The sequence below is a fragment of the Cetorhinus maximus genome, chromosome 6 (genome assembly GCF_964194155.1).
Source record: "Cetorhinus maximus chromosome 6, sCetMax3.hap1.1, whole genome shotgun sequence".
NCBI classification, from domain to species: Eukaryota; Metazoa; Chordata; class Chondrichthyes; order Lamniformes; family Cetorhinidae; genus Cetorhinus; species Cetorhinus maximus.
The window spans coordinates 51,841,796-51,855,568 of record NC_135884.1 but is presented as its reverse complement, the minus strand read 5'-3'; the positions used below and the strand labels follow the sequence as shown (position 1 = coordinate 51,855,568).

Here is a 13,773-nt window from a genome sequence, read left to right as displayed (position 1 = left end):
AAAAAAAATATACATTTTCTTGCATGGACAGCTTTTGTTGTAGAATACCATTCAAAATATGGGCATGTACGTTATCTTTGTATTAATTCAATGGAAGATGGTTTTTCTATAAAAATCTGTCATGCTAGAATGAAATGATTGAAATTCTATCAATGTCTTTGGTGCATAGTGTTCCTGCTGAGCGCTTGCAAAGTCACTATAGTGGGAGAAACTCAACCTAAAGAAAATGAATTTGAAGCATTGTCATCAAGTCTGAATTTGAGTGAGACGTCTCAGTGATTTTAAAAAAAATACCTGCTGAATTCTTTATCAATTTGTCTTTGATTAGGAAGTAGACTTGTACAGATTGCACAGCCAGGACAAGCTTGGTCTCACAGTGTGCTACAGAACAGATGATGAAGATGACATGGGAATATATGTAAGCGAGGTAAGAAGCACATGTTGTATTACTTTTCAAAGAGAAATGTACTTTTTGGCTGCAGTAAAGAGTACAACAAGAATGATGAGGCCCAAATTTCTCAGTATGGGAATGTAAATTGCCATCACTGTCATGACTAAGGCTTTGTTCTTCTTCAGCATGGCCACAACAATTTTTACCAAATAAAACAATCTCTTGAACACTCATTCGTCTAATTAAATGCTAGCTCCTTGACAATCGATAACTTTTTTAAAATTGCTACAATGTTTCTTGCCTGTCAGATTTTCAAGTTTTAGGAAAGGGGATTTGAAGTGATCTCTGGAAAAAGTAGTCAAACTCAACAATGCAGGTTTTCAAGTAGTTGCAAAGTGGAGTGTCAGAATTGCTGTTACTAACCATTTTGTTGGTGCTACTGATTTTCATTTGTACATTTGAGTGCAAAAGATTGTGCATTTTCGATAAATACCATGCACAACAATCCCAACCAGTGCAATAAAACCTAAATAAAGACAACATTTTGAAGTAGGTGCTTAATTCAGGGAATAAATAAAATTGTATATATCCATTTTTTAAAAATTGTATTAACATAATAAATTAATATTGTCACCAGTCACTCTCCAGGAGGCCATGAGCCATATTTTTAAAATGTCACCCATTGATTCTGCCAGGTTTATCATGACTGAGCTATTGATCATGTTTGTATTTGTTTCTTTTTAATCTTGATTTTATGCAGATTTTGACAGAAAAAAGTGAGAAAAAAATCAAGTTTAACTGGTTACATGGAAAACCAATACAAATAAATATTGAACTATAAAATAAATTGAAAAGGCACAAGGACAAGCACACAAGGATGAACTTAAATAAATAAACCAATCAATCAGAAATTACTTAAAAAGGAAATATGAAGCATACAAATCATGCAAGGGGAAAGGAGAGTCAAATAAAGGAACATGTTCAAAGGGAAATTTTGGGGGGCAAAGGGAATAATCTGGAAATGACAGTACCTCTAAAGACAAAACATAACACATAATCTAAAATATAATAGTCATCAAGAATTCAGAAGAACAGACCCTATCTGCCAAAACCCCTGAACCTCTTTGAAGAAGTGCACTGTAGAACTGAGATACAAGGCCACAATTTCTTCAATCTAATTTGACATCAAAATTTCACACCAGCACACAAGTATTCAATAGAAATGTAATTTCTCCACTCCACATCTTACCTTTCCCCTCAGCAGCCTTGAATGTATCTTATCAAGTCCTGGCACTTGGTTAGAAAACACATTGCCGGGTGTAATTTAAGGTGGCTGGGCAGGGCCCTGCTTGGGTCTCTTCTGGCTCCAGCTCCACTTCCTGCTGTCTTTACCTGGATTGAAAAACCCCAGAAACTCCCCTGTTCAGGCTGCCAGTTGAAGTTGCAGCCGGGTCCTGTTAATGTATATGTAAGGAAGGTCCCCACCTTTTTGAGCGGATATTCTTGCCATAGAACAGCTTAAAATTGGTTGGTGATTTCCTGATAACTTTCCAGCAGATCAATGACCTGGACAGTTTTAACTGTCCATGAGTTAGGATTCTACCAAAGAGAGGTAAAGTAGACTACATGGAATAGACTTCCTGGTATCGTAGTGGAGGCAATGTGCTTGGAATTATATAAGAAACATTCAGAAGTTGTGAGGGGGAGTTAACAGGTTGTTTCTGGATAGATAGATGAAAATGCAGTAAATGAAACTTCCTAATCTGTATCTGACTTCTGAGGTACAAATTAAAAACAGAAGCAAATACTGCAGATGCTGGAGATTTGAAATAAAAACAAAGTGCTGAAACAGTTCCAAAGAATAGTCCTACTGGACTTGTAACGTTAACTCAGTTTCTGTCTCCACAGGTGCTGTCAGGCCTGCTGAGTTTTTCCAGCACATCGTTTTTTATTATAAACAAAAAGCAGGTTTAGTTCAAGAAGCATCCGAAAGTTGAAGAATGTGGGTTTGGAACTTAATTACCTCTATTGATTCACCAATCTTGTAGGAGATGCAGAGCAGGTATATTTTTTCCCTGTCAAAAAATGGGAAAATCTTAATAATAACTGGTGAACCTATAAATTGTCAATCACAGAGCAGCATGGCAAAGAATTGTGAACAATACTCCTACCTTCTAAGTCGTGAACACTTTAATGCAAAGTAAGATTGGAAAGGGAAAGCAGGAAAGTAATGATTAAACTTAGCTTTAAAAAACTGTTTATTTTCAGATTGATCCCAACAGTATTGCAGCAAAAGATGGCCGCATAAGGGAAGGGGACCGAATAATTCAGGTAAAGAAATGCTTGCTCTAACAACGTGGGTGTGATTGTGTATTTGTTTGTGTCTATATTTATGCATATCTTACATTTTACTTAAATTTACCATAACTTGTACAGTTTAATAGTGACATATTTAGAGGAAACCTTACAAGAGAAAGTTCCTGTTCAAAGTTTTGTAATGAAGATCGTCCTAATGTTGACCTGGTACATGCCACATTCTGTTAAAGTTGTAGAAACGCAAGTTAGGCAGCTTCCAACAGGTATGATGACCAAATTATTGTGGCCTCTACTTTCTCAAACAATTACAATGTTAATTCCTTCTATTTTAGCACAATATGCTAGTACCCATGCTTTTCTTTCAGAGTGAAAATCAGAGTGAAAATCAGAGTGAAGATAGTCAGGGGCTGGCTGACATGTTTCAGTCACTAGTTAGAGTCGTACTCAGATGGGCCAGATATCAGATCACATATACTTTTTGTGCACATCAAATGCTGCAAATAATTTACTGCTGAATTTCTGAGGCTGGAGCTGCTGAACAAATGAATGTTTGTTTCAAACCTGAAAGGATGAGAGGTTGGGTTCCTGTTTATTTAACCATGTCATTATGTAGTTTTCCCATTTGGAATAAACTAATTAATGGTGTTTGTCAAGGAAACATACAGTTTGATGGCTAATCACTACTTTTCATTATTTCAATCTGCAAGCTCCATTATGTTTAACTCAATTAAATTGTGATTATTTATCTTCTGTAGATAAATGGTATTGAGATCCAAAACAGAGAGGAAGCTGTGGCCCTGCTTACCAGTGAGGAAAGCAAAAACATTTCTCTGCTTTTGGCACGGCCCGAGATGCAGGTAAGGGAATTTAAGCCTTTGCCTAATGGATCATTCACTGTTAAGTTACAAAGTCCTTATGTCACCTTATCTCACGTGTACATGCACACACTAACTCACTGGCACCAGCACAGCCATATAACCACAATATGTTCAGTTTTTTATGAATGAACATTTGATAACTCAAGAATTAAGGAGGAAACAAATAAAAGTTGATCTCAAGGAACACAATCGAAATCTATTTTATATTAGTATAGAAAATGGATTTCATTATTCTTGAATTAAAATGAATCAGCATGTTGTGTGAAAATTGTTGAAGCTACAATTGTCCTGTGTTGGTGTCCCCTCTCTAAAAGCAGCAGTTGTAAACAGAGGCACACTAGGAATTACTTGAGGCCTACTTACGCACAGTTACCAGAACTTTGCTGAAGGTACAGCCACAGAGCAGGAGAAGCCCTGAGGAACACCTTGGTGATGGGTTTGAACTTGTGTCTTTTTTTGCAGGAGTAAAATCACTATATCTTCCATTTCTGTCTCATAGGCTTGCTTTCCTTTCACCTCATACATATTCGTATAGCATTTTATCATGTTTTAGAGAAATATTTCAGCCCAATTCAAAGGCTGGGCAGTATTTTCCCAGGTTTTTGGACGTGGGTTCAGGGCCGATCAGGGGGAGAAAGTTCCAGAAAGGGTCATTGTGTTGAGAACCTAACATGATCCTGCCCACTTGTGACTTCCTGGGGTAGCTTGTGAGTCCAGCGGGGAACCCCTGTGGGTCTGGTGGGAATCCAGTTGTGGTAGTTTAAAATGCAATGAAGAGGCTTTTTAAGCATTGGGTCCCTCTATGTCTACAACGCACGGGTTACAGTCTGTGTCTGCAATTTGCCAGGTTAGAGAAGGCGAGGGCACAGCAAAAAGTAATTGAACAGTGAAACTGAGATGGTACCAACAGTGTAAAGAGTGAAACCAGTCATGTCTGTGGTCAGTCACAGTGAAAGATTTGCACTGATGGGAGGATTTCCTTCAATCTAAACTCACTGATTTCATTGGGACAGCAACTTTGCACACAACTTAGGGCATTTACCTTGGACAGCTCTTGAGAGTCATCTCACCTTGTTGCCTGTGTGACTTCCCTGTGTCATGGGGTCTACATATTCTGAAGTTAGTTGCACCTCTGAGGATAAGGTGCAGCTTGCTCCATCTCAGCAGTAGCTGCCTCTCCACAGCCACATGCAGCTGCATATTACAGGGAGGATGGACAAAGGGCTGTACCTCAAAGGAGGCAGTATTCTCCACACAGGGTCTACAGGCTAAGGGATAGCTTCCTTGACCTCTCTGAGCAGCAGGGCCTCCAAAGGCTCAGGTTCCCATGGCATGTGTTTGCAGACTTCTGCATCCTCCGCCCAAGAGAAGCAGGTGGCCACTCATTGCCCGTGGCTGTCAAGGTGACCACAACCCTCAGTTTCTTTCAGCCTGGGTCCTTCCAGCACTCAGCTGCTGACATATGTAGGATCTCACAATTTGCAGCTCCTAACTGCATCAACCACATCACCAATGCCCTGTTTGCAAGAGACAGGTGGGGCTAGTCAAACCCAGGGGACTGTTAATTTTATTCCTCTTGCAAGATTTCCACTTGTTGGAAGAGGTGTAGGCTGCACCCATGTGGCAATGAAGGCACCATCAGAACATCCAGGCATATTTGTTAACCAGAAGGGCTTTTGCTTCCTTAATGTGCAATGGTATGTGACCACACAAGAGGATAATGCAAGTGTGCATCAAGTACGCAGGGAGTTGCTATAATTCATTCATGCTTCGATAGTCTCAGCTTCCACAGCTCCTCTCTGCACCAGAGAGCCTAAACGCTTAGCCCTTGGGGATAAAGGATATCCACTCAAGACCTGGCTGCCGACCCCAGTGAGGATATCCATCTCGCTGAAATTAACCCTCCTCCCGTTGAGTGCTTTCACGTTTGATTGTTCCTTATCCTTCTCCATATCTGTTCTGCTTTTACATAATTTTCTCTTTTCTAGCTTTTTTCCCTCTTTCTGCTGTCTTCTCCTGAAAATGGTGACTGATGTTATGTGCCCTAGCAGCCCTCTGAAGCCACTCCCAACTCCTCATAAGAATTAGGAACAGAAGTAGGCCATTAGGCCCATCGAATCTACTCCACCATTCAATGAGATCGTGGCTGATCTGATAATCCTCAATTCTACTTTCCTGCCTTTTCCCCATAACCCTTGATTCCCCTACTGATTAAAAATCTGTCTATCTCAGCCTTGAATGTATTTAATGACCCAGCCTCCACAGCCCTCTGCGGTAAAGAATTCCACAGATTCTCCACTACCCTCTGAGAGAAGAAATTCCTTCTCATCTCTATCTTAAACGGGTGATCCCTTCTTTTGAGATTATGCCCACTGGTCCTAGACTCTCCCACAAAGGGAAACAAACTCTCAGCATCTACCCTAAGAATTTTATATGTTTCAATAAGGCCTCTCATTCTTCTAAACTCCAATGAGTGCAGGCCCAAGCTACTCAGTCTCTCCTCTTAAAAAAATCCCTCCATACCAGAGATGAACCTAGTGAACTTTCTCTGGACTGCCTCCAATGCCACGATATCTTTCCTTAGGTAAGGGGACCAAAACTGTTCACAGTGTTCTAGGTGTGGTCTAACTAGTACCTTGTATAGTTTTAGCAAGGCTTCCCTATTTTTAAACTCCATTCCCTTTGAATTAAAGGCCAACATTCCATTTGCCTTCCCTATTACCTGCTGAACTTGTGTGCTAGCTGTTTGTGATTCATGCACGAGGACCCCCAAATCCCTCTGTGCTGCAGCTTTCTGCAGTCTTTCTCCATTTAAATAATATACAGCCCCTCTATTCTTCCTGCCAAAGTGCATAACCTCACATTTTCCCCCATTATATTCCATCTGCCAAGTTTTTGCCCACTCACTTAATCTGTCTACATCCCTCTGAAGACTCTTTGTGTCATCCTCACCATTTGCTTTCCCATCTATTTTTGTGTCATCCGCAAACTTGGTGATAGTACATTCACTTCCCCCATTCAAGTCATTAATATATATTGTAAATAATTGTCGCCCCAGCACTGATCCCTGTGGCACTCCACTAGTTACAAGTTGCCATCCTGAAAGTGCCCCCCCTTATCCCAAATCTCTGTCTTCTATTAGCTAGCCAATCCTCTACGCATGCCACGCATACTATCCCCAACACCATGGGCTCTTATCTTATCGCCTTATGTGCGGTACCTTATCAAACACCTTTTGGAAATCCAAATATATTACATCTACTGGTCCCCCTTTGTCTATCCTACTTGTTATCACCTCAAAAGAATTCTAATAAAATTGTCAGGCCAGATTTCCCCTTCATGAAGCCATGCTGACTCTGCTTCATTCTATTATGTATTTCTAAATGCTATTACATCCTTTATAATAGGCTCTAACATTTTCCCAATTACAAATGTTAAGCTAACTGGCCTACAGTTACCTGTTTTTGTCTCCCTCCTTTTTTGAATAAGGGTGTTTTTTGAATAAGGGTGTTACATTGGAAGTTATCCAATTCTCTGGGATTTTTCCAGAATCTAAGGATTCTTGGAAGATTACTACCAGTGCATCCACTATCTCTGTAGCTACTTCCTTTAATATCTTAGAATGCAATCCATCAGGTCCAGGGGACTTATCAGCTTTTAGCCCCATTAGTTTCCCTGGTACTTTTTCCCTAGTGATAGCTATTGCATTTATTTCCTCCCTGCCTTTTGCCCCTTGATTATTTAGCATTTTATTTAGTATTTTATCATATGTGAGACTAGGATATAACTTCCAACCTATAATAGTTGGAAAATTATGGCAGTACACTTCTGAATCTTTGATTTGTGCTGCTGGCAGGCTAGTCTCCCCAGCAGCACAGATTTATAAAATTACCCATTAAATCTCTTCAGGCTGTTGGACCATTGGGGAAAGCCACCAAGTCCAGATATGTCCTGACCAAATGTCAACATGTACAATTTACCAAGATGAAGGTCACCAATAATACCAGGTCTGGAATATTCTCTTTTCTATTTGGATCTGAGGAAGTTTACATGAATTCCTCGATAATTCCAAAACCAAGCTAAATTCAACAATTTCGGTACTTTTCACAGATGTTCAGTAACTCATTTTTGAAGAAGTGTAGAATTTCAGATTAGGATTATTGCTTTCTACCAGCATGCCATGGATCACCTGGGTACTTTTATAATACAGCATCACATTGAGCTGAAGTTATACTGACTGCAGGATGAAGTGCAAGCAATGTGACACTATTTACTGGAGCATGCCCCATTATTTGTGCTTTAGTGCATTCAGGAGGCAGACTGAAACCTCACTCATAAATCAGACTACTACTATGTCAGTGCCCTTTCAAAACCAGCTCCCACAGAAACAAAATAATATAACTGCAGTCTAATGTCTATACTAGTTGGTAGACTAAAAGGAAAAGAAAAATCTAAATGAGGAGGTTAATTAACAGGGACATACTTTAGAGATATTTGTATGTTAATTACAATTATTGTCATTGCAAAACTGATCCTGCCCCATTGCTGTTCATTCTGAAAGTTAACCCAACTCTAATAATTATATCAAACGTCATCCCAGAAGAGACATCCCCTAAAAAGGTAAAGGTCAGCATGTAAAATTTCTAATGAATTGCTGCTGCCTGAGAGAAGAAAACGTTGATGACTTTTTAAACATATCAGTCTATTTAATACCAGAAAATTCCTCCAGGCATCGTAAGAAATATTGCTTGATCTTCAGTTGCACAGGTTTGTTAAGCATCTCTAAGTTTCTTTTGTGGACAATCGTATCTATATCTCTACACCATCAGCTTTGTTGTTTGGGATTGGAAGGAGTTTAATTTGCTTCAATAATGTTAAATCCCCCTCTTTGACTACACTTGCAAGTAAGGATTCAGTTATAACATGACTGGCCTGAGCTGTTCCCCATGCCAGGTCTTTAGAGGAAAGTTTGATGTGCCTTGTCTGGCCCTAAATAAGACTGGGCAGAATTTTGCCGTCAGCGAGCAGGGGGCGGGGCCCGCTCGCCGACGCGGGATGACATCGGGTGGAACCCCCGACGTCATCCCACCCCATTTAAATTTTCAGGAAGGCGAGGGCGCAACAAAATCAGCTGCGGGCCCGCCAACCTGTCAGTGGCCAATTGAGGCCATTGACAAGATCATTTAAACAATTAAAGGACCTGCCCATCCAACCTTAAGGTTGGCGGGCAGGCCAGGAGCCCCAGCAGCAAAGTGGAAGCGATCTCCCTGAGGCTGCACATAGCGCTTCTCACCGGACATCACGCTGGGCGGGCCTTAATTGGCCCGCCCACGTAAAATGGTGGTGCGGCCCACTTCATTGGCGGGGATCGGCTCCCCACCCGCCAGAGATTGGGTCGGGCCCACTCGCATGGCAGGCAGAAAATTCTGCCGTGTCTTGTGGAAGTCCATGACTTTTGGAGATAATGGTTCATATTTTTAAGCAGAGTTAATGATGAAGCTAACGCCATTAATGTTATTAATGTAAAATTCAGGCAACAACTTATTTTGTTGGGACAAGTGCCCTCTCATTTACTTTTACAAATATAGTCTCATTCTTTCAGTTTTTAATTATGGTTGGAGATTTTTTTTAAATGTATCTTTCTTTTACTTTTCCTTTCTGTCTGTCTCTCTCACAATAGCATTTTCCTTCCTTTATTGTGCGTTTTCTGCCTGATTTGACATTGAATTAAATATTCTAACTGACACTTCCTAATTCAGACTCTACTCTGCTCATTAATGATTGATTGATTAGAGTTACACAGTTCCTTGCCCTGTTCACACAGATCCCAAATGAGGCAAAAAATCATAAAAAGTCTATGGTTTGCTGCTGCCTGCAAAATCTCACCCACTATGTGCAGGAAGTCTTAAAAACAACAAAGGTTGTTTGATTGAAAGTTAAGAATATTAATTTTCTCACTAAAATAGTGATCATGAATTTGTTTACTTATTTGAAATGAGAATCCACAAGTAATCATCATGCTACACATAGCAGAAGCTATGAAAGTAAAATTGCACTAGCCCATGATTCTGTGTGATTGGACTAGACTGCCTGACCATTGGACTGAAGGTCCATGGACCTTAAGTTCTTAACCACAATTCTGATAATTCAAATAGTTTTCTCCCCACTTAGCCCAGCTCCTTTACTTTTCCTTTAACCTTTTGACCTTTGTCAATGTCTGCATCTACTTATTTTCTGTTTTGAGACTCTTTGGTTGAACTATTTAATTTATGGGCAGAATTTTGCCCTTGCCGGGCGGCGGGCGGGCAACCGATCCCCGCTGCCATTTTAAGTGGGCGGACCAACTAAGGCCCGCCCAGCATGACGCCCGACGGGAAGCACTATGCGCTTCCTGTGCAGGCGGGAGGAGATTCCCCAAATGCGAGAGTGCACTCTTTCACACATGCACACGAAAGAGCGCACATCTCCCTGAGGCTAAGTGCTGCCTCAGCGAGATCGCTGAAAGTTTTTGAAACTTTAAAAATAGAACAATAAAAAAATCATTAACATGTCCCCCTCATGTGACAATGTCACACAAGCTGGGACATGTTAATAAATATCACAAAAACTTTATTAAAGTTTTCAAAAACTGACATAAAACCTCATCCCGCCGGTGGATGAGATTTCCTGTTTTTTCAGAAGCCCGCTGGGGCTCCTGGCCTGCCCACCAACCTTGAGGTTGGACAGGCAGGGCCTTTAATTGTTTTAACTATCCTGTCAATGGCCTCAATTGGCCATTGACAGGTTGGCGGGCGGACAGTTGATCGCCCTGTCCCCCCAGCCTTCCTGAATATTTAAATAGGGTGGGATGACGTTGGAGGTTCCGCCCGACATCATCCTGCATCATTTTCGCTTCGGCGAGCGGGCCCCGCCCCCAGCTCGCCAACGGAAAGTTTCTGCCCCATGTATTTGCCACAGAATTTCCTCAGTACAGAATTTCCTCAGTTTTTTACAGTATGTGTATTTCTTCTTGTTGGTTGTTTGGGGTAGGATGGGGAGGAGGGGTGAGGGTGGGGGTGGGGAGGTGAGTGGTGGTGAGTGTTGTCTCAAAAAATTATCATGTTCGAGTTGGTTTTCAATGAAGTCAAATGTGGAAAGGATTTCTGCTTATTTTTCACTTTGCTACCCATACCTATTTTAATACAAGTAAAAAAGTAGATGTAACGACCATATTTTTCCTTAATTTTGAAAGTAGAACCTTAGTAAATAGGTAATTGTGCAACCTGATAACCAGTTATTCTAGACTAGTTGAGGTTGAGAAAAGACACTTAAATGGTGTTGAGAAAATCCAAAAAGAAACTAAGCTCTCACTCAAGGTCATCGCAATGCCTCATTCATTAAAATCACAACATCATTGTTCACAAAAAAGAAAAAAATGCTCCAGCTCCCTCAGACTTACAGCCAAGCCCCACGTCTACCAAAAGTGCAAAAAGAATGTCCAATCAACAAAGACTTAAAGAACAGTGACACTTGTTCAAGTGAAAACTATGAGCTATAATTCCATTACAAAATAAGGCTAGTTTGTTTTATTTTTGTAAAGGCAAGGTCCAGAGGTCCTTACTCAGTAATTGCTGTGTTATGCTTAGCATAAGCCATAAAAGTCAAATTGCAATAACTCATGATGTCACCTGACAGAACTGAGATTTTTCGATCTTCAGAGATCATGATGCCAGTAGCAACCCTGTCATAGTTGGTAGCAACTACTTTATTGCATCGCACAATGGTGGGACATAGAGAGAAAATCAAAATGTTACGTTCTACATTTTCTTGCTGCAACTTTCATCTATGATATTGATGATGTTGAAATTTTAGCAGTTTTCTTTTAAGAGTTTCTGGTTTTGTTGTGTTGTTTTGCAGGATGGCAAAACGGGAAGAACAGACTTGAAATAGGTCACCAGTGAATCACTAAATTACAAGATTGTACCAAAGTTCTTGTTTCTAGTTTCAAGATCTGCAAAGTAGTTTGTGTTTAAGTCGATAGGCTGTAAAATAGATCAGTCTCTTTTTAGAACAAACAAAATGCTGTTACTGTCTTAAAGCTTGACAATGCTCAAGAAAACTGATGGCTCAAAGTAATTTCAGATCGTTATTTGCAAGGTCATTGTTGAACTCCAAGGTTTTGAAAGCCTGATTGCTGGCACTGTGTTTGAATCAGGTGCAGAACTTGGTAAACTATCCCAATTGTTTATCTGGCTATGTATGCACAAATACTGGATCTGTAGTACCACTTGAGATGGCACTGTGGAAAACTAACAACCTCCTGGGGGTGGGCACAGTGCTTCCAGCCACTTCTGGTGTGGCCTGTGTGGCACAAAGTGTTGAGAAAGGCACTCAAGTAGGCATCCTATGTCTGCCAGAAGCAACTGAGCTGGTTCTTTCATGATATCTTGTAGCGTGACTGGCTGATGTGATGCTGCATTACTGACTCTGGATCACGCAGATCCATTAACAAATTTATTTGTTACTGCCAAAGATCAATCGTTCATCTGCAAGGTGGGCCCTGCACCAGGACTATTTGAAGGGCAAGTCAACAAGAGATGCTGCAGACTGACTTTACTTAGGCTGAGTTTGTGGAAGTACAGGGCTGTGTGTTTTGGAATTGGCTTCTGAGGGCAGAAGAATACCTGACCCAGGGATGGGGGCTGTGGTTGCAGTGCTTCTTGTTCTGTAACATGATCAAGAAATGCAGTAGAGGATGCCCAGAGGGGAATCTTTACAAAGAGGAAGGTTGATGGAAGCTCCTACCCATCACGGGTCTTCAAAGACTACTTCTCATACTTATATCTGATCCAGGATCAGTGCTAAAGGCAACTGAAGTTCAACAAGGAAGTGGTCACTGATCTGTGCCACCCTCTTTCAACCTATCCTGGAGTCTCACACTTGAGCAAGACTCGTCCCGCACTGACTGTAAAGTTCACCGCCGCCCTCATTTTTTATGTCAGTGGGTTCTTCCAGGAAGCAGTGGGAAACATCACCAACATTTCATAATATGCCATCCGTCACAACATCTGGGAGGTCACAGAGGCCATCTATTCCAGATGAGCACATTTCATCATCTTTTTCCTGAGGACGGACAAACAGAATGAAAAGGCCTGGGCTTTACTGAATAGCGGGATTCTGGATAGTAGGGTTTCCAATGGTGCAGGGTGACATCAACTGCACACATATGGCCCTATGGACTTCCATTCCACAAATGGGCAGTTGATGTGTGATCATCATTTTGGTGAATACGCACCACCCTGGCAGCAGTCACAATGCATTCTTCCTGTGCAAGTCAGCCCTACCCACCGTCTTCAACCCTCTTAGAGAAACTAGAGCATGCTTGTCAAACCCGTGGCCCCCGAAGCTTTTCTATGTGGCCCCCGGAGCCACTGTTCAAAATGTAGATAAGACAGGTAAGTGAAGTTGAAGATCCTGCGAGAAGGGTTGCTCCTCCAATTACAGGCTGCTACTCTTCCACATTTGCTGCTAATAGGCTCACTAGTGAGCCTGCCGGCAACAAATGTGGCAGAGAAACAGAGAAGGTGCTGCGGGGCCCGGGGAGAGAGAAGGTGCTGCGGGGCCCGGGGGAGAGAGAAGGTGCTGTGGAGCCCGGGGGACAGAGAAGGTGCTGTGAGGCCCGGGGAGAGAGAAGGTGCTGCGGGGCCCGGGGAGAGAGAAGGTGCTGCGGGGCCCGGGGGAGAGAGAAGGTGCTGTGGCGCCCGGGGGACAGAGAAGGTGCTGCGAGGCCCGGGGAGAAAGAAGGTGCTGTGGAGCCCGGGGGAGAGAGAAGGTGCTGTGGAGCCCGGGGGAGAGAGAAGGTGCTGCGGGGCCCAGGGAGAGAGAAGGTGCTTCGGGGCCCAGGGAGAGAGAAGGTGCTTCGGGGCCCAGGGAGAGAGAAGGTGCTGCAGAGCCCAGGGAGAGAGAAGGTGCTGCGGGGCCCGGGGGAGAGAGAAGGTGCTGCGGGGCCCGGGGAGAGAGAAGGTGCAGCAGGGCCCAGGGGAGAGAGAAGGTACTGTGGGGCCTGGGGAGAGAGAGAAGGGGCTGTAGGGCTCAGGGAGAGAGAAGGTGCTGTGGAGCCCGGGGAGAGAAGGTGCTGCGCGGCCCAGGGGAGAGAAGGTGCTGCAGGGCGCGGAGAGCCTGAGTGTGTGTGAGAGGGAGAGTGAGTGT

General features: G+C 42.4%; 1 protein-coding gene across 2 annotated transcripts in view; it reads left to right on the top strand.

Moving 5' to 3' along the window:
• Positions 1 to 13,773, top strand: part of pdzrn3b (PDZ domain containing RING finger 3b) — a 381,612-nt gene that overhangs the window by 346,741 nt on the left and 21,098 nt on the right. For both annotated transcript variants that reach the window (XM_078543728.1, XM_078543729.1), the window contains 3 exons: positions 329 to 427; positions 2,660 to 2,722; positions 3,463 to 3,564. In XM_078543728.1, the coding sequence (XP_078399854.1) occupies positions 329 to 427; positions 2,660 to 2,722; positions 3,463 to 3,564 (264 nt within the window). The remainder of the gene's footprint in view (positions 1 to 328; positions 428 to 2,659; positions 2,723 to 3,462; positions 3,565 to 13,773) is intronic.